The 21,587-nt window shown below is 40.5% G+C and overlaps 1 protein-coding gene across 1 annotated transcript in view; it reads right to left on the bottom strand.

Annotated features, from left to right (window-relative positions):
- Positions 1-569: 569 nt before the first annotated feature.
- itga1 (integrin, alpha 1) overlaps positions 570-21,587 on the bottom strand; it is a 66,947-nt gene continuing 45,929 nt past the window's right edge. The window contains exons 8-30 of the mRNA XM_008291686.1: positions 20,895-21,045; positions 20,462-20,636; positions 19,459-19,532; positions 17,821-17,968; positions 16,412-16,557; positions 15,094-15,237; positions 14,714-14,965; positions 14,294-14,424; positions 13,303-13,478; positions 13,061-13,212; positions 9,321-9,431; positions 7,738-7,814; positions 7,020-7,149; positions 6,854-6,931; positions 6,668-6,744; positions 5,947-6,036; positions 4,314-4,416; positions 4,078-4,194; positions 3,894-3,992; positions 3,707-3,811; positions 3,444-3,539; positions 3,234-3,347; positions 570-2,586 (exon numbers count right to left, since the gene is read on the bottom strand). Coding sequence (XP_008289908.1) covers positions 2,530-2,586; positions 3,234-3,347; positions 3,444-3,539; positions 3,707-3,811; positions 3,894-3,992; positions 4,078-4,194; positions 4,314-4,416; positions 5,947-6,036; positions 6,668-6,744; positions 6,854-6,931; positions 7,020-7,149; positions 7,738-7,814; positions 9,321-9,431; positions 13,061-13,212; positions 13,303-13,478; positions 14,294-14,424; positions 14,714-14,965; positions 15,094-15,237; positions 16,412-16,557; positions 17,821-17,968; positions 19,459-19,532; positions 20,462-20,636; positions 20,895-21,045 — 2,803 coding nt within the window. The 3' untranslated portion in view covers positions 570-2,529. The remainder of the gene's footprint in view (positions 2,587-3,233; positions 3,348-3,443; positions 3,540-3,706; positions 3,812-3,893; positions 3,993-4,077; positions 4,195-4,313; positions 4,417-5,946; positions 6,037-6,667; positions 6,745-6,853; positions 6,932-7,019; positions 7,150-7,737; positions 7,815-9,320; positions 9,432-13,060; positions 13,213-13,302; positions 13,479-14,293; positions 14,425-14,713; positions 14,966-15,093; positions 15,238-16,411; positions 16,558-17,820; positions 17,969-19,458; positions 19,533-20,461; positions 20,637-20,894; positions 21,046-21,587) is intronic.

The following is a 21,587-nucleotide window of genomic DNA, read 5'->3' as shown; positions in this document are numbered from 1 at the left end:
CACATGTTTGACTGAAACAACTGTACTTTGTCAAAGACTCCCTGTCCCAGATGAAACCTTTTGGATGTTGATTTTCCTCCTGTTAAAAAAAAACCCCAAAACAAAACAAAAAAAAACACATTGTTGTCAGTTGATCTATTACTTTTTCAAGTAACCAATTAACCATTTAGTCTTCCATCAGAGCCATAGTCCACTTCTTCAAGTTGCTTGTTTAGTTGACTAGCCGTCCAAAAACTGAGTATTTTGAATCTCCAGTGGTTAAATGACACTAAAAACAACCAATTCTCACATTTCTTATGCTGGAACCAGAGAAAGTAGCACAGTGTTGCTTAGTGAATTTCTTAATTATTAATGGATTACTAAAGAGAAAACAAAAAACAGTTTCCATTTTTCCATCAATCACATTATCTTTTAATGTTTTAATTATTTCCAGCCACAGTTGCAAAAATGCATTTCAAGAAGGGAAATTATTATTATTTTTTAGCAAAATGATGTCTCTGAGCAGGCTGGTAATTAACAGAGTGTCTTTTAACATTTAAGCAAAAGTGAAATAATTGATGATCAAGAAGTTCTTTGTAAAAAGTCTTTATTTTTGTACAGAAGATTCAGTTCATTTCTGTGCTGATGAGGACACATACAGTCTGACAAACCAGTGCATTACAATGAAGACTTCACAGCAGTGTCGAAGGCTGGGCTGGAGCTCACAACTCTCACTTTGTGCCTTACACTTCCTCAGAAGTTATCCGAAAGCAAATCTGATCTGAGAAAATGATCCCAGACCGCCTCAAGTGAACAAAGAGAGACCAACAGGTCCACCCTCGTGCATGAGCCCGATGTGGCCGTACAATCGTAAAATGACTAACAGATACACATTCTGTACATACAACTTATTACATGTGCTTCGTGTCAACAGTGGAAAGTGAAAGCTGAGGAGTACTAAAATATTCAAGGCTGCCTCTTCTTCTTCTTTGTGTTTTCCCTCAGCTTTATTATACAACAACAAGGGGAAAGTCAAGAAACAGGCAGGAACTTATTCTCCTCCATATACAATATAATCTCTTCTAACATTTTGTGTAGCTGTGCAACTTCTGGAAACAAAAACAAGGGAGAGAACCTGAATGAATGAGGTACTGTGTACCGCTTATGGGGTGACAAGGAGGCTACCAGTGAATCCCTTCAGATGGAAAACTGGTGAGCGAAGAACATTTATTTCTAAACTGGAGGAACATTTTGCAAATGAAAAGGTCGAAATCAATGTATTCATTGGTTTCTCTTCTCAATCAGCCAACATTCAAATCACAGCCATTCAACGGGTTGGGAATAGAATTTTCAATCAAATAGAACCAAAATAGTGGATACAAACCCTCATCTTCATGTATATTTCAGTACAGAATAATTATACTTTCATTTTTCATCAAAATATAACACTATTTACATATTTGCATCAGCTCTGAAATTGTGATAAAAGCCTGATAAATTTCTTATAATGTGTCAAACGTTAATGTCGTCATTCATGATACTTGTAGCACCTGAGCGAAATCATGTCTCTGATCACTGATCACAAAAAAATAACATTAAATTAAATGCAAACACAATTATATACATTTTTAAGCTTTACATTTCGTGAGCACGTATATTTACAGTACAATCAAAGGTTTCAATTTTAAAGGCACAGCTTTCTGTATGCCTCAGTAACCACGGTGACATTTAACATCACAGTTGGTTAACTACAATTACAAGTATAAAAAACAAAAGCATACACACTGAACCTTTGCTTTAAAGATGTTTCTGTCTTTAGCTAACATTTGGAAATTAAGGATGTGCCATGATATACTGTTAAGTTCAAACAAACTGCTATAAAATGCTAAAAGATACAGTGTTTCGTTAAAAAAAACGTTTTAAAACAAGAGTTTAAGCTATTAGACAGGCTGCTCCAACACATGTAAAGTTCACATATAGTCTTGTTCGAGCTTTGGGCATTCATGCTGTGACGCATTCTAACTGTGTAAGGTGGCTTAGGCAACTTTGGATCCTCATAGTAAAAAACCTGAGTACTTTTTTTTTGTTCTAAAGCTGAAGTGCTGCTAATTCTGCTGTATGTAATACAGATATATATAATGCTACTTTGCCAACAGATTCCTGGTAAGTGACGGCTGCTTCCCTCTCACCTCCTCTTCTTGAACTGCTTGACCTGACTTCATGTTTACTGTATATCTGCGATAAAGAAGCTGGTGTGGAACAATTTAGCGTTTGCAAATACTTCAGATACAGTGAGTGGCTGTGTCTCTGCCTGTGAGACCATCTCAGTAGCCCCAGTGTTGTAACTCAGCGCTTGAAGCAGCACAGTAAAAGAGCGAGGAAGCATTTGCAAACACTATCTAATTCACGCCAACGTAGGAAACAGTGACGGTGTTTTCCAGGTAGTCGATGTGTCACAGCACTGAGGTGTCTGTGGGTCTTGTGGCGTCTCCTCCGTCTGTCCGACTGACTGTCACTTTTGTGCGACCTGATGGTGGCTGCCTGGAAACCTCAGTTCGCCATTTCCTCCTTCGAGTAGTCCCTGGATTTTCTTTTGAAGAAGCCCAACTGAAGAGCAGAAAACATAATTAAAAAATCTGCTAAAAAGTGACTCATTCTAAATTCACTGCCTACGTTGAAGGGACAGCTTGATGCTTTGGTAAATACACCTGTTTGCTGAGAGTTGTTATGGAAAAGAAGACTGAAGGATCTGTCATCTGAAGGTTATAAATGAAGAACCAGGAGACAGTTGAATTAGCTTAGCATAAAGACAAAAAGCAACACTGGTTCTGTTCAACTCATTACCATAGCGCCTCTAAATCTCACTAACAAACAGACTATATGATGTGTCAAATCTGTACAAAAAAATGTGTAAAAGTGACATTTTATGATTTTATCCGGCATCATCTCTTCTGTATTAAAATCACTAGAAAGCATATTCCTGAATACTGTAGTAATGTTGTTATGTACAGACTGTTTGGTCAGAGGAGTCACAGAACTGCAACTGAATCTGTTTCCAGTCTCTATGCTAAGCTAAGCTCAACATCCTCTGGCTACAACTTCATATTTAACATCAAGTAAGCGGACGTGAAGAAAGCAAACTGCTTCACAAATTACTTCCCAAAATGTCGAATTGTGTTTGCACTGCAGGGACAGAATGCCACAGATGCTCATGAGATATTTATCTGTATACAGCATGATTCAGGTAATCTCACCCTCCAGAGAATGAAGATGACAAGCGCTAAGATCAGCAGTCCTATGAGGATGCTGAGGATGATGATCCAGAAAGGGATTCCTCCAACGGTCTCTTTCGAAACCTGGATCTTCACCTGGTTAGCACACACACACATACATGTAAACACACACAAGCGTTTAGCGATCTGTTAGACAATACAAGCACATAATACTAAAACTTTATGACTTACACTTCTGATCTTGCCGTTGCTGCCCAGTTCAAACAGCTTTGTGTCTTTGACCATCAAAGTCCCGTTCACCATCATGTGCAAACTGGAAAACTCGCCCTGTAAGATAAACCTTCTTTAAATGTTTGTGTTCCTGCCTTTTCATCAGTCAGACAGTTCTCAGTCTACGTTACTACTGTGTTAGTGTGTAATTCATCAGCGTCCATGACAAAGCAGCGGACTGAGGAAGACCAGAAATAAGCAGTCAGATGTCATCTTGAACCTACCTTGATGAACGTAGCTTTCCACACTCTGAACGTGACGTTGACCTGATTGATCTTAGCGTCACCGATGGAGCAGCTAAAAACGGCACAGTCTATGTTTTCACAGCGCTGCAGAACAAATCAGACATACACGGTAAGACAAGAGCAGGAACATCTCAGCAGTCCGTAGGAAACACATCGGATCACTCACCAGTAGGAAGACGCTGAGCGTTTCTTTCTTTGGGCTGACCGCTACAGATTTTGGGTTGATTTGATCAGGGTTGATGAACTGCGCTGCATAACATTTCACCTGCAGAGCAGCGAGAGACAAACACGAAGGTGGGTCTGTTTGCTTAGATACTACTGCACGTCCATGTGTGTGTGTGTTTAAATACCTGTGGGGTGGTGGTGACATGTGTCAGGTACAGTAACCTGTTCCCCAGCGGAGACCGGTGAGGATACGCCACGTTGAGTTCAAGAGATGGAAGCCCGCTGTCACCTGACTTCTCCACCTGAGGACACATGAGGTAGAGGAGAGTCAGGAGTGGCATCTGTTTTATCTGCATGTAGCTGTACACTCTACGTCTAAATAAATTAATCATCAGGTACGATCGCAGTGAGCAGACATTACCGTATAGCTGATGTTGACCTCCTCTCCAATCATGCTGGTGTCATTAATTTCCGCTACATACTGTTCGCCCTCTTTTACTACAATGTGTTCGTCCACGTGCGACCTGGAAGATGCACATTAAAAAAAAGACACATTACATTTTTCACCTCTCAGTCGGAGCTTCAGATGCAGGAACATCAAACATTAAACATCAAATTTAGATACGATGACGTCAGAAGTCTTAGTACCACTGTACAATAAGGCACTCCTGGTATATTTGCTGTTTCCAATGATCTTTATTATGGCATAAATATATAATTTATTAATGTTTTAATAGCTAGCAAAGTGTGGGACTAATTTTAATAACATAAACATAAATAAATTGTAAGTATAAATATGTATTTCCTCATTTTACCTGCAATAATGTATTTTTTGGCCAACACAACAAACAAAACATTAATGTGCTACCACCTTATAAAGCTGATGCAGTGCTGGGAAACAGCAGCAGCAGTAGCATGTGCAACGGTGTTTCTGGCCACTTAATGGATGCAACTACAGTCCTCACCCTTCCTTTAGCTCTGTTTTACTGCCTAAGAAGAATGTTTGGCTATTTAGCAGCTAAATGCTCCACTATGTTCATCAGCTATTCACTAACTTTTTATCTGCCTGCCTTCTGGTGCTTGAAAGTAAGCATGCGGTTGGTTTCATCAATGAAAACAGCTGCTCACTGCAGCTGGAAACAGCGCTGATGAGAGCGGTGAGAGTGAAACTAAACGGTAAAGACTGTAAAGCCAGAACAAAGCACTTAGTAGGGAAACACTGCCCAGTTGGGTTGTAATTATCTGAAGATATTGATGTGAAAGGGTGACACGTTGGACTCATTGAACTCTACGATAAGCATCAAACGACTGTGAGAGCTGGAAACTAAAGCAACAATTGAATAGATTGATTTGAAATTTTGCAGAGACATTCAAAGTTACCAGAGGATGAATGTTGCTAACTTTGGTGATACTTTTTCCTGCCACCACCACCACCGAGCTGACGGTTTTGTTATTCTGTAAAATATCTCAACAGCTAACGGATGGATTTTCATGTAGAGACAGTCATGGTCTCCAGAGGATAAACATTTAATCTGTTAATAAGTTGTCAACTTTTAACATACTCACCAACTATTTTAACAATTGATTCATCAGTTTAAGGAATTTTTTAGGTAAAAGAAAGCTACAATTTTCAGTTTCAGCTTCCAAAATAAGAGTATTTTCTACTTTTATTTCCCTTCTATGACTGTAAATTGAATATTTTGGGGTTGTGGATGATTTGATTTGGCTCCAAGACAGTAAACTTGGTAAACAATATACCTGCTGTGGTATTTCATCACAGGATACGAATCAGTTTTTAAGATGTGATACCAAGATGCCTTTATTTCAACAAAAGGGAAGCAAAATATATGTTATTAATATTATCATTGTAGGAACAGACATTTCTTGTGGTGGACATTTTGTTGTTAAACACAGGTTTGACCTAAATAGAAGGGACCATCATTTGTTACACCTGTTGCCGAGTCAAAACGTCCATGAACGAAGGACAACAGAAACCAGCGCTGCTTCCATTATTCAAAAGATGTTAGTTCACGCATATGTTTGCATCTACTCACACTCTGAATGTGAGTCCAGCTTCGTACTTCACAGGGATTTTGATCTGCACGCTGTTGTCACTCATCGTAGAAAGCAGCTCTTCACTGTCACTGTGGCAAAAAACGACAAAACAAAACAAAAAAATAAATACGTTTGTGTAATTCAGATGCATATTGTGTAATATATACAAAAAATAAATTCACTATCTCTTTTTTATTTCATTTATCAAGTTAAGCCCTAGTTTCACATCTACATGAAAAACACTTCCTATTTCAGTTACAGCTCAAACACTGTGGTAGAACAACTTTGGGCTCTATGGATCAGAGACACTTGGAAGAATTTTGGAATTAAAAAAAGTCTCTCTGTGCCGATCACCAGGCCAGAGTGAGATCTGTAAAACTCTAGCAAAAAACAAATTGACATTTATACTCTGGCCTAATCAAAACTGTAACTTGGAGGGTAAATAACAGCCTTATAATAATGAGTCACTGACACTGATGTTATTGAACCTGCTCAACTTGCACCTCTTCCAAGTTTTTATGCAACAGAAAAACAAATCCATTTTAGTCACAGTAGTCCTGGGCAGCCTCTTTAGTGAATGTGCAACACTTGGCAACCTTGGAGAAATGGAGCAGGTTGTGTTTTTATAACAAATATAACCTGCTCCTGGTATAAAGAGAGGTCAATTAATCACAAAAATAAGAATCATCAGCGTCAGACTTGATCACTTGATTCTCTCACCTTGTAGCTGTCACATTGATCTGAATTTCTTCCTGAATGTGATTCGGATTCACCTCGAATTTCACCTTAAAGCTTTCCTGTGGATGTCAGATCACAGCGTAGCTTTAATTACCAGCAGTTTAGACAAATATTATATTGTTCAGGTTATATGTGACCTAGATGCTGCACAGCACAGCTGACACTAACCTGTACATTGTTTCCCAGGAAGGGGTATCCAACAGCACACTCAACCTTGGTGTTATTCAGAGTGCAGTCTTTCTCTGGCTGATAATGAAAAATAAAACATCACGTTGTTTTAATTTGAGCTGCGTACACTAATATGAGACACAGAGAGGAGATGCAGGAATCTCACCTCTACTTTAACGTAGTTGATGTTTGGCGTGAAACTGACGATAACTTTGGTGTTATATGCGTTGTCTTTGCTGTTTTTCACGTTGATGTTCACGTCAATCTTGGCGTTGTCGTTCACTTTGATCAGCATGCTGGAGGAGGAAACGGAAACTGTTAGCACGCCTGCTTGTTATGCACGTATCTCCCCACAAGGGTGCAGTCATGCTCTGAAAGGGTTTGCAGCTTGGAAATCTAACACTCCACAGATATAAAGTAGATAGAAAACAACATCTATGTGAAGAAAACAACACTTTTTAAGATAGTCACTAGTTGATGTTACAGTTCCTTCTGCCTAATGTGACTGTGAAGAAATCTCAGACAAGTGACAGAAGACAAAATTACAAATCCTCATTCTGTACAAAACATATTGCCAACAAAAAGGCTTCAGCAGACAGAGTTATACCAGTGGATGTCTTACCAAAGTTACTATGAAATACCTCCTTTGTGTTACTGTTCATCCACTGCAGTTTAGCAAGAAATCATTGCTTGTAAGGAAGAAAATGAGGGAATTTCACACAATAGATATCTCATTGGAACAGGATCTCTATGTGGTCTTGGTAGACAGAAGGGACAACTAAAGGAACCTCTCAGCGCACAAACTATATGAGGATTATAGTATTTTTTTCAAACACACAAGCTTAAAGAATATGAAGGTACCATTTAATGCCAGTTCCACTCACCTTGTCACACTCGGCACTGCTTTGAGGGAGAGGTCAGCAATGCACTTCTCATCACTTCCACAGTCCACTAAAGGAATCTACAGAGAGAGAGAAAAGAAATAAAAGCTTTCCTGCACTCAGAAATGCATTTTACTTATTGTTGTTTGACCCTTACTCAGCTTAATACTAGGAGACAGTTTCAAAGACATACATGCTTTCATCTCATCATGCCGCCTTTTCACCTGCCTGAACCCAAAACCTATCGATCGACTCCAGACTGTACACAACTCAGCTGCCGGGCTTTTATCCAGAATTGAGAGACATTAACACATCACTCCTGCTTTAACCTGTTTATGGCTGGCTCCCAGTAGATTTTGGATAGATTTTAAGAGTTTATTGATTACTTTCAGGCCCTTCATTGTTTCTCCTCGTCCATATCACTGGCCTCTTAGTGTTGTACACGCCCGGAACAAACATGTACAATACATGCCTGGCAAATAAGACTCTCTAGATGAAGAAAAAGATAAGAAGCTAACATTTGGATGTGCACACAATTTTATAACAAAGTGAGGGGCTACTGCTGCTGCTGCTGTTACACATTGCTGTGGCATTGGGGCTTTAAAACGACTAACAAAGGTTAAATCATGCTCTTCATCAGTCCCTTTATCGGTTTTAAAACAAGTCATGGGGAGATATTTAAAATAAAATTGTGATATTTGGCCACAGAAACTAGCAGAGAAACGAGAATGAAAATAAGCTGCTGCTGGGTGTTTGTTTTAAACTGATGACATTTAAATGACCTTAATTTCCTTTGCCTTTTCCCTCTCACTGTTCGAGGGGTCACAGTTGCATTTGTTCCCATTCTCAGTCGTCTCCCACCGGACTGTCAGGATCAACAGCCGCTACTCTCCCAAGAAAGAACCAGAGACCAGAATATCACGCGCAGCACAATGTCAGAAGAAAAACGGCAGCTTCCGTTTGATGACTTCCCCTTTCTGTGTGTGTGTCCCTTCTCTTCCTTTCAATAACAATAACAGGAGAGGTCCTAATAACGCTTCCTCGCCTGTGGAAGTGCAGCGTGCGTCGCTGCTACGCGGCTGTATCTGACACCGAGCGGAGTCAGGATGTGTCACAACTCATATGATCCTGTGTTTACAAGTGGGCAGAAGCGGTGTTGCTACTGATGTTTATTTCACACACTCACGGGCTTTAATCGCGGTCGCTGTGATGTGTTGGAGCCGACTTTGGAAACATCACTCATTGCAACAATTATCTGGAAAAAGCCCTCTTGTTAGAACAAATATGCATATGGGAGTGTGGGAAGATCGTCCTGGCTGTTGGCGTTGAGACACTGATGCAGACTGGAGGAAGCCCTGAAGAATGGCAGTCAGCTGTTGCAGATGCTAATGTACTGTAACTGCAGCGTGTTTGGAGCCAGAGGAGAAAAAAGGCCATTTCTCTTGGATTATAAAGACAGACAGATGGAGGATGTTTGAGATGAAGTTCAAATCCTTCCTGTCTGTGACTTTAAATCTTCTGCTTGCTGTTATCTGGCAGTTCATTTACTGAAAGAGACTCTTACAAGTGAGATAAAGTGGTCTTACTGTCTTGTTGATGGATTTGGGAAGGTTTTCATCCAGGACGGGACCTTGGTCCTCATTAACTAGTCCAAACTCCAACGACACCAGGAGAGGGTCTCGGAAGTCCAGCCGGGCCTGAGATAGAGGAGTAGGGAGGAAATAGAAGAAAGAAAGGATGAATATATAAGCAAGACAGACTTAAAGGTCCTGTAGACTTGTGGTTCACTTCTTTGTGGGATCAGACCTCTATTCAAAACTGTGTACAGAGCATTGATTGACTAAATGCTTTCTGACTCTCATTTTGTTTATATGACACTGTTCAGACTGTAATTACGAGCAACTGATACTTCAAAAATGTTCACACCAATCTCTGAGTCATTCCAAGTCGGAGATATCAGGGATTTCTGACAGCGATGATGCCTCCTACTCCCACAGAAAGAAGAAAACACGACAGTTGAGGATCAGAAAAACAGCCTGGCCTGATGGATCTCCATTATTGTTGCCCAGTTTTACCGCTCACGACTGGTGCTGTAATGGTGTTGGGAATGTTTTCTTTCCACACAAAGTGCCCCTTAATGCCAATCAATCAAAGTTTAAATGCCACGACCAACAATGCCCATGCATTCCAGCATGTCAAAAGCAAAAACAAAAGTAATCTCAGACTGGTTTCACAAACATGACAAAGTGTCCAGAGGATTTTGGTGGCCTCCCAAGTAATCAGACCTCAATACAATTGAACAGCTTAGGATATGATAGTAAATTAAACTGTGCAGCTGAAAAACCTGAAGAAATGATGCCATCATGTCAACATCTGCAACAGAGTTGAAGGTTTTGTGGAAAATATCTCGTTTTCATTTTTCTGTCAGATTTTGTGGTCTGATTTGAATTTCTTAAAGTTAAGCTTTACTTCAAAATTACTGTGTAATAGCTTTAAAACGAGATGGAGCATTACCACAAGAGACGCCATCAAAAGCGTGATTGTCACAAAAGGAGGACGGTTTAAACCCCGGGCATAAAGGCTACTCCTAAATTACAGCCTTTGTGATTTGCTAATTTCTCAGTTTAAATCTTAATTTCAAATCAATGAACTATGTAGCCCTAACAAATGAGAATCTTAAAATGAATATCTCCAACACTTCATAGAATCGATGCAACCAAGAACTGAAGCTGCTTTAGGAGCAAAGGGAGGCCCTGCCCACTGTTAATATGGTGCAATCAATAAAGAACTTACTGGGACCAAATACAAAACCTGGCAACTGGCAAATCATCCAACATTTCACTATAAACCAAGAACGTCAACCTGGTGGTAGAGCAAAAGGCAGAGAATCATCAACCACTGGAAACCAGGAACATCTGTACAAACTTTTGTGCTGGTCCATTTAGCAGATGTTGACATGATGAATTCAGTCATTCACTGACATAATGAAAACTTAATGATCAGTTTGTGGAACTGGTGGCACCAAAGGAAAAGCCAGAGTCACCAATGTCATAAAAGCCATATATCAAAGACATCTGACTGAAAAAAAGAAAAAAAAAAAGGTCCAGCATTTACTGGTGCTCGAGGAAAGGTCACAGTCACTGGGAACACAAAATACAACCATCCTTCGAGCTGCACCATGTGGACAAAAAGAAGTCTAATCCACCAGAGTAAATGGAAAAGCATGTGTGGGTGTGCAGGGCCTTTAAGTGATTGAAACATGACGATAGCATTTGAAAGAGCTGCTTCACATTGAGGCTTGGCATGTATCGGAAAGTCACAGTGAGGCAGAAATATAGAACTCTCTTGGGCCTGATCCAAATGGTGATTAAACCGAAAAAGGACCCTGATAAAGAGCAGAACATGAGAGCGCTGCATTTCTAGTCGGGCACACGACTGACCAGAGTGTAATGTCAACAGTCCTGATCGTGCCAAAAACAACAAGGACTGATCAGACTGTATGTAACATGCCATTTAGGACTGTAGTATCCAGGTCAAGTAGTTGATTGTCTGGTAGATTCACTTTTATCTGACCAACAGTTGTTAACCAGAAAATCTCTGGTATTCCTTCAATAAGCAGAAAGGCGCTACAATAATAGCCTTCTGGGATTAATTCAGTATTCTTGGCAGCTGGAGGAACAGAATACCTGTGAACACTTTTTCACAATTTTGAACTCGTCCAACCTAATAGAGACAGCGAGGTCTAACTTACATGTTTATTAAATGTTCAAGCTTCCAAGATATTCTTCTCTTTAATCTCATGCACACTGCTTTGGGCGACAGCATAATAGTCGGAATCATCCCAATTTTACCAAACAAATCTCATGTTAGTTAGGGTGCTCTTCATAAATCTGTGAGAAGTTTCGGGGGATTTAAGACGGCATGTGTAAACCTGTCACATTACCAAATAATCTGGACTGAAAGAAGTTTAAGACCAAAATCTCAAACCAGATTTTTCCTCCAGGTGTTGGGAGACATGAAACAGGATTAAATCAGCCCAGAACTCCTGTGGCCTTAATAGTTCTATTCCTTAATAATTATATGAATATGTGCAGGTGCATGCTGGTCTGTTCCACGTCAGTTGTTATCATTTTACTGTAAAATAACCAGGTTCAAATGATGTAATATGCTGCAAATACTCCTTTTATATGTGTATTTATAATTCATGTATGTCTGTAAGACTAGCAGGTTGAGTTCACTCAGTTCCCCCGGAGATAATACAGTTTTTTGTTTCTCCACGACCAACTGATTGGTAGAAGACTGGGTGTTATCTTAGCCAACCGAGATTTTCTTTGGTCGACTACAGAGTCGGTATCTTTGCACAAACCCTTTACGACCATTTAATCCTGGTGTGGACGAGGGACTGGAAGATTTGAATACACAAGTCTGAGGTTTTCCTAACAGGTTTGGAGACACTGCATCAGCCCAAATTAGACATGTATTGATTCCTGATGTGTCTTCTTTTTTAACTTCATGCAGCTGCTGTCGGATCTGTCCAGGTCTGGGTTCAGTCCATGTTGGATTCAGAGGAGAAAGATTTGCGGCATTCTGCAATTGGGACAAATTTTCTGACCTCCGAAGACCTCTGCCCTGGAATATGTGGGAAGCTTCTGCACAAACTGGCACGCAAGAACAGAGCAGGTATTCATGCTCAGCACACACAGCAACAACAGCTGTTCCCACTGATTAGTTCCTCTTTCTCTCGCCTAGAGGCAGCTAATCAGAGAAATCCATGGCAGCAGTGAAAGTCTGGAAAGAGAAAACTGCTGGACACTGCTTAGGTTTACAGTAGGTGGTGCAGTGGTAACGTTCAAAGGTTTTAGTTGTGACCAACGGTGTGCGATCATCTTGTTAGATCTCGTTGGATCACATGGAGAAATCTTGACCTTAAATGTCACATTCACAAAACACCCGATTCACCCTTTTAGTTACTCTTCATTCATTCTCATTTTCTTCCAATCTCTCCATGTGTCTGCACATCATTTATCAGCCAGAGCAGCACGGGGCTGAACCGAGCCTGCTTTGATCAGGATGGGTCTGTTTCATGTTAGAATCAAGGTCTTGCTGCTCTGCATCGGCCTTCTCACAGCTTTGTCCTGTCTCCTATCTGGCTAACAGCCCTCGAACCCCATTTACATCCAAAACAAACACTACAATACAACATGCATGAAGAGATCGAAGGCATCCGGCTGATCTGAATACTGTTCCTACTGGACAGAGGGCTACAGAAAAGTTTGTGGTTACATTTTTACAAGTAAGAAACAATCATAAGGATCAGAGTACTTGCCGACATCATGAAAGCTTCCTTCACGCATTTTCTCTGTCTGTCTTTGATGACGAAGGCCTTGGTAAGCCGACGGTCATTTTTATCCGACGCGTTAAGAAATGAAGCCCTGGCTTTTGCACGCAGAGCATCCAGAGTCAAACTATAGCGGATTTCTGCAGGACAAAACAAATAAAGAAAACATGTAGTAGAATCCGGAGGGAGTCAGGATCACGAGCGACGTCACGGTATATTCTGTAGCTCACCCGCATTGGAGTCTGAGCCCGTCTGGTCAGATTTGATGCTGTAGAAGAAACACACTTCGGTCGTCACACACACAGATTTGCGTCCACCGTGCTCACACTGGTGCTGAGACTGCTGCAGGTTGATTTTAGCAGGGCTGAAAGTCATGTTGGCGTGCAGCTCTGCAACGTCTCTGGACCTGGAAAAATACAAAAAACAAACAGCACCTAAGCACAACGCATTTATTCGAGTACTGGACAACTTTCAATTTGAAGTGCTTCTTTCCATTTTACTTTATAGTATCACTCCGCTGCGTCACAACCCTTTAGATTTATCTTGTGACCCTTTAGGGAGGCCCTAAACCTTATGTGCAACTAGCTCAGCCTCAATTAGCCACAACAGTGACATTCTAAATACACACCAGTGCATTGTGAAATACGCATTTGACAGTAAAGACCATTTTTTCTGCATGAGTACAATTATTGCAATGTGTGTGTGTGTGTGTGTGCAGCCACTTCATCAAAGGATGAAACAAGGAACGGATGCATCTTGAGTGCAAAACTTGGCTTTAACTCTTTCCATCCAACTGCTGCAGCTTCCTAAAACGCAGCCAACAGTCCAGGAAGAGTCGTCGCCTGCTGCCAAATCCTATTTAAACTCTAAGCCACCTGGGAGATGGAGTTTTCACACAGCTTAGTTGAGCTTCTGCCAGTAGAAACTGTGGGGAAAAGGTCTGCCTGGGAAGTTAAATCATGGTGTGGGCTGATGTTTCAGAACTTTGTGGGCTGAAGTCTGAAGTATGCAGCCGGGGGTTTTAACAGAGAGATCATTAGGAAGTTGTTGGTCTCCAGCCTACAAGCCCGGTGGGACGTGCGCAGCTGTCTAAACCCCAATAAGACAATGCAAAGCGGACATGTAGGACGATGTCTCCGGGATACGAGTGCCGCTGCTGGTAACGATTGAAGTGGAATGTGTAGCTTTGGGAGTGAATGTTTATATCTGAGGACGTCTCACCAGAACAGCGAAGCTCCACCCAGACCTCCTATAGTAATATCAGTGATTCCATCTCCATTTAGATCCATGACTCCGTGTATGGACTGACCGAAGAACTTCACCTTTGTACCGTCGCCACCTGCAGGGATACGCTGAGGAGAACAAAGAAGAGAGAAAAAAAATGGCTTATTTCAATCTGGTATTATCATACATGGGAAATTGGCTGTGCTGGCTTGAGGAAATGAAGATTTGTGAAGACTACGCACAGGGGAGGATCTATTCGAAGCTAAATTTGAAAAGCTAGTAGGACACTGGAGCAGCTTGCCCTGCCATTCACAGTTTTGTACAAGTACTTGTTTCCCCCAATCTCTACAACACAGGTAGACAAATAAATGTATGTGGACAAAAGATTGTTTGGTATTAGCAGCTCAGTGTTCTCACCTGCACAAATTTCTCTTTCAGTGACGTCTTGTCTCCATGATAGATGTAGACGGCTCCTCTGTGATCATTCTCAAAAGGTGCTCCGATCGCCACATCGTTAAACCCATCAAGGTTCATATCTAACACTGCTGCAATGGCCGTACCAAAGCGGGCACCACACGGTTCATTTTTATTCGTGCAGCTGGCTGAGTGGGCGGTGCAACACGACTGATTGATAGGCTTCAGCGTGAACTCGTGCTTGAAGTGGCCGGTCTGGTAATGAAGCAAAAACCAACATTAGGTCATCAACACCAAGAGAGAGGATGACCAGCTTTTCTATAATCACATCTTGTGAAATCTGATGAATGCAATAAGACAAACTCCTTGTCAGTGTTTTGTACCTTATCGATTTTGTAGACGTAGACCTGTCCCTGCTCATCTCTCTCTGAGCCCATGTACATTGGAGCTCCCACTAACAGGAGGTCCGTGTAGGAATCCCCGTCGACGTCGAGAGTCTGCAGGACGCTGCCGAAGTAAGAACCAATCTGCACGGACAAGCCAGAAATCAGCGTTTACTCTTTGACCACTGAACTTGTTGGCTTCTGAGGTCTATGTTTCTGGATTTTATTCACTGAAAAGTCCATCTAGAAGACTCCCTAAGCTTGCATTTGGCAGAGGATTTGACAGCTGTAGCTAAATTCTCTGAAGGAAAGTGGTGCATCTTTATTAACTCTCTGAATGCCAAGCAGTGCTTGTTTCTGCAATATAAAATTCTGGACATCTATGGAAATGACACAATTATGGCTAGAAATATAGAGAACTAAAAAAAAAAAAAAGTTCTCTGTGCAATATGACATAGCTATAATGCCATAAGTCATAAAAAAGAAAATAAGAACATTGAATTTCTTTGGATGTTTACTTCACAAAAATTGGAAAATATGGAATCAACATGTATATTATTTTTCAAAGTGTTGCAAATACTGAAAAATGATGGATCTTCATACTATGGATATTTAACTACTTAAATCTTTCATTTATGGGCCGCAAGGTGGCTCAGTGGTTAGCACTGTCATGTCGCAACTAGAAGATCCCCAGTTCGCATCCTTGTTAGGACGCCTGGGATCTTTCTGCGTGGAGTTTGCATGTTCTCCCCATGAAGCGTGGGTTCTCTCCAGGTTCTCTGGCTTCCTCCCACACAGTCCAAAAACATGTTGAGGTTAATTGGTGATTCTAAATTGTCCGTAGGTGTGAATGTGAGTGTGCTTGGTTGTAGATAATGGATGGAATCTTCCATTTGTTTCCATATTTGTCTCCTCTCAGCTCTGTGCAAACACAGCCTGCAGTTCAACTAAAAGTTCCCTGAATGTTTGTCATATGACTGTTGGTCACGGCTGACTCACTAATTAGTCAGTTGTGCTGAGGAGTCAAAAATGTTTTTTTTTTGTTTTTTTTTAACAGAACATGAATAATGTAAACAAAACAAAACAAAACAAACAAACATAAAATACAGACAGCACAACAACACGATGAGAAAGCACAACACCATATCTTGCATTGTTGTCTATTAGTTGGTGTGTATTGAACCTATTCTTATCTTCTCTTAAGGTTTATTAGCAAGTATAACAGTGGAGACCCAGCTAGCTTAGAATATGAAAAGAACCTGCAAAAATGCACCGAGAAACAAAGTCTAGCCCAGATGCCAACCTGACAAACACTCACCTGCTCTCCTTTCAGTATCTGCGACACCACGACGTTGTTTGTTTCATTCAGACGGTAGATGACCACGCGGCCCGTATGGTTGTATCGTGGTGCACCTGTGATGTACAGCACTCCGTCTGGGGTGGACGCTGACTGAACATCATAGCCTGCAGAGAACACAATCACAAGCACACACTGTGTTAAATTCGGTGCGCGCAGGCTTCCTCAGGAATGTGTGAAGAATTATCTGCAATTTACGATGCCACCAGGAAAAAAACACACTCTAGCTCCCTTTTGTGAGGTATTTTTAAAGGCTTCTTCAGGCGGCTGTTTACATCTGAGTGCGTGGAGGAAACTATAAAACACTAGTGGAAACTGGCAGGAACACACACCCTCTTAGAAAAAGCACACAACGGCTCTGTGTGCTGCCGTCTGACCATTAGGTACGAGCATGTGCCAGCAGCTGAGTTTACAGTACGCGAGCCTGGACCTACCAGTGCTCCGTCTAATGACATGTTGATTAAATAACTTGATATTAAGATGCTGCGGTTGCTTTACGAGCCATAAAAGGCAGCAGGATGGAGAGAAGAGTCTGTGCATGTTATTTATGTGACAGAGAGAGAGAGAGCGAGAGAAGCATCTGCTGTCAGAGATAGACAAATTACATATCTTTCTCCTCCACAAGGCACAAACTCTATATTTATACCGCAGCTGTAAAATTTTCTTTAATCCCTTGAAGGATCAAGTTTAATTCTCCCTCTTAGTTTGAAAACAAAAACTCTCAAAGCGATGTCTGCGCGAGTGAAAAAATGTGTGCGTTATCTGCATTTTATTGAGCTTACTAATAAAAGTATTGTTCTTCATATCATAAGTGTTTCTTTATAAAATTAAAAATCGATAACTGAGAGAACAGCAGTCAAAGAACGGAAGAGAAACTGAAAACCCACAGAGACCAAATTACCATCGAACGCTCATTAGCTTCTGGCAAAAATGTTGCTAAATTGGCATTTCTTACTTTAAACTGCTGAGAATGTCACAAATTTCTCATGCAAAACAACCAAAAGCATCATTATACTTTATAAAGAGCAATTTTTAGGTTTGAACCACGACCACAATTGCTCTGCCACATTGCTTGTTCTGTGTTTCTTAGGATTTTGTGCCTAAACAAACATATTCAAAACATTTTCAGAAGTTTTAATTTCTATCTATGACACTTCAAAAAGAGACCAGAATCAAGAAAGGTTAGCAAAGTGACTTCACATGTAATCAATGAACAGAAAAGTGGATTCAGTTGACGAAACACCTCAAACTGTACACAAGGTCAATATAATAAAGTATCAATGTGATGTGTGTCAAACTATAAGCGTGACGTGTAAAGATTCACAAAATGAATGCTTTCAGGAGCTTTACAACATTTTGCGTCCACTCACCGAGGTACCCGGCCAGTCCTTCGTACCCAACCTCAATCTCTGGGTTGTAGAACTCGTTTTTCTTTGGAACAATACTTTCTCCAGCAGTCTGCATGACCACCGTCCCGTTCCAGTCATACGCTCCCACTGCTCCCAGTAACACACCGTCCTGTGGGACAGATTTAAGTAACAGCAGGACGTGAGATCAGCAGCATCAGGACCATTTTTTTTAGTGGGGGATGTTAATGTAGCCAAAAACAAAAACTGTGGTGGAAGAAGAACTCTGATCCTTTAATTAGGTGAAAGCACTGAACATAAAAATGTTAAAATACTCTGTATTCAAATTACACATTTGCTATCACTTTCTAATGGAGTTCAGTAGATCCTTCAGACTGTTATATTAATGTAAGCACTGACATGTGGGATACATGTCACTTGGAGCAAAGTTAATTTTATGATGCTGTTGGGTGGCTTAATCTATAAAAATGATCAGAAATGTAATTGTAGTGCACAAAAGGTAAAAAAAAATAAAAAATAAAATAGGTGCATAAATGTTTCTGTGCATGAAGATCCAAAAAGTAGTAAGTACTGCTGAAACCTTTAGCTTCATATTTGATCAGCAGAAAATTAATCAACAACAAACTATTTAAGCTACTGACAACAAACATGTAGTGAATACAAACTCAAAAATTTGAGTATTTTGTGTTTTTAATACTTCAATAAATTAGTGTTTTTGGCAGTTAACAGGTCAACTGGGGGAAAGAAATAATCAGTTAATCACTCTGTATAAATGAACTACAAATATAGATATATGTCATAAAATAAGATAAAATACAGGAGTAGAATAGCACAAGTCAGATGGTTATCATCAATCTTTTTCTGTCCAGAGGAAACTGAGTTATCTAATAGGAAGGGGAGGGGTCACACAGGACATAACATGGATAATTTGACACAATGAACTGCATCAAGTGGCTCTTTCCCACTAATGACCATCAAAACGTGGCGTCACGTGTTTGGTCTTCGAGTGGTACAACTAAGTTTGGCGGTGTCTGGTACTGTCGAGCTGAATGAGCCAGAGACGGCGTACGCAGTGACAGAGGAGGTGATAAACATGAGTCAGGAGCAGGAAGAGAGGCTTGTTTGTCTTTAAACAGACGTAGGAAATACCTTCTGAATGAACTCAAGAAGCGTGTGAAGGGGCAAAAGCAACAAGCATCTGATTCAGCCTCCGTCGCCGGCCCTCGTGTCGTATGCGCCTCGTGTTGGCCTTCCTATCTCCCGTCTGTCTCTCATGCGATCAGACATAAGCGGCAGCAGTCTGCAGCGGTGTGAACTCAGAACACAGAGAGTCTGTGTCTGGAAGCTTGTACTGACCGAGATGAATCACCCGAAGGGCTCGAGATGCACCCCAGATAGCACTGTGTCTGGATGAGTTCAGTAGCTGAGCAAACTTCCGCGCCTGTGCATACATCTGCACGTGAGCATATTAAATAAACTGTTCTTTTTAAACTAAACGCCTACAGTCATGTAAACTGTGCTGTGATCTAAAGATACCATTCACTCGTCCGTCACTCGGTTCAGTCTGGCTTGGTGATCTTTTACTTTGCAAATATGGCATTTGTGTATTAATCAGACATAAACAATTGGATTCGGACTTACTTTAGAAGTGTGAGCACTAAACCCAGTTTGGGACATCTCCATCTCAAAGGAGGAGGTGAAGTTTCCAGTTGTAGCTGAAGAGGGAAAACTTCTATTTAGGTACATATAAATAAACTGCACACAAACAAACTCTGTTTATATGAAATTGTCACATTATATAATAATTGTGGAATCAAAAACATTAAACAGTTTGACATTTTGAGAAGTATTTGTTACCATTTTTGGCTGAGAATTATATGAAACCACCCTCATGGCAGATATGAAGCCTGCTAGCTTAGCATAGACAGGAAACAGTGTGAAACAGCTAGTCTGGCTCTGTCCGCAGGTAACGAAATATATCTATATAGCAGGTTCACAAAACAATACATCACATCTCCTTTGTTCAAGCTTTACGAAAAAAAAACAAAAAAAAAACACAACAGTCATGAGCCAGGCCAGCTGTTTACCCTAATTCAGATCTTTGTGGAAAGCTAAGCTCGCTAAATCGTTAGCATATTAGCTCCATATTTCTTGGATGGACATGGGAGTTGACCATTTTTTTCTAAAATACTCAAGTGTTTTCAGCAAATTCATGTAATTCTTTAACTCCTTACTTATGCTAAGCTAACTGCCTCCCAGTGTTGCGACAAAAAAAACAAAAAACAAGATCATCTGCAAAAGACAGACGGTAGCTGCTTGTTAAAGTTGTATTGCCCAGTTTACATAAATCTGCAACTGCTGCTATCAGGATTAAACAGTCGTAACAAGCAAAAATTACTTCTGTGGCAAAAATAGCAGGCATGATGTGATAGAATTGTTTCCTGTTTTTAGGTGATACCTGCTTGGTACGTCTAATATTCCTGTTTAGATTACAATTACTGGGATTTGTATAAAATAAAGACATTATCTGTCTAGCAATCAGGCATAATCTTTAAAATAAAAACAACATGAATGAAATCAAAACATTGTGATGCATTAATAACACAGTCAAGCATGCGAACTGTATGTGTTTTTGTAAGTTTACCTTCCAAGGCAAAAATCCTGCTTCCCAACGCATCCACAATGTTCAGCAAAGCAAACTCGTCCGACACGTTGAAGAAGTGATCTCGTAGCGGCTGACTGGAGATCGACTCGATCTCTTTGATGAACTTCTGCACGTCTTCTGCACTTTTGTTCTGACGATTGTAATCTCCCAAAACCTGGAAGCAACAAGGAGCTATCTTAACGAGCTTAACAACTAAGTGAGTGACTAAATGGTTCAAAGAGTCCAAGCGTTTTGAGGACAGATACATATTTTTTAACAAATCTGTTCTGAAGACATTTATATGAGTCAGTTTTAATGCTTTGTGCTTCAAATAATTCAGCTTTTCTAGACTTTTTTGAACAGATATGGTAAACACAAAACTCCCATACATGTTCATGATCATTTCTGAAAACAACCCAGAAGCAGTACTCACGGCAATGCCAAACCTCTCGATGTCATCGTCCTCACAGGCTCCGATGACCTTGTCGACATTATAGAAGTCATGTGACTCTCCGTCTGTCACAATCACCATGACCTTCTTCACTCCAGGTCGTGCACCTCGCTCTGGCATGAAGCCTTCCTTCCTGATTCGTAGAAAATTTCCATCAGAAGAATATAACTTTGGACTATCAGCTGATCAGTGACAAGCCATTTGCTATCTTAGTTGGGCAAAGAGGTCCTCATTGTTGGACATGCTTTACATTTGGTATGTGAATGACTTCTTGGACGCCATGTAGAACTAAGCATTAGCCATGCAAAAATTAAAAATGGCGGCCATTTTTTAAGATGGCAGACATAGGTGTCATAGTTTTTTTTCTCAAAAAGCATCTATGAACCTTCTAAATACAGTAACATCTGGTTAAAGTCATTCAGATTTCTTTAAATTAAATTAACTTTGAATTATTTTAAACCTACTGATACTACCGAGATTTTATAGAGAAGTACACATGCTTGTTTCATTCCAATAACATTTGCAGGTTAGGATCACATTATAACATACAGAACATGTTAACGCATCATGTCTGCCGGGCTGGTTTCTTATCCAGAATACTAGAACAATATCACAGCCCATAAAAGAATGGAAGATAAGGCCACTAATCCTGGATCCTGGAACAAGGGTCAGGCT

This window comes from Stegastes partitus, unplaced genomic scaffold (assembly GCF_000690725.1).
Source record: "Stegastes partitus isolate 25-593 unplaced genomic scaffold, Stegastes_partitus-1.0.2 Scaffold755, whole genome shotgun sequence".
NCBI lineage: Eukaryota > Metazoa > Chordata > Actinopteri > Pomacentridae > Stegastes > Stegastes partitus.
Note: the sequence above shows the minus strand (reverse complement) of the source record. Positions and strands in the feature narration are given on the sequence as shown.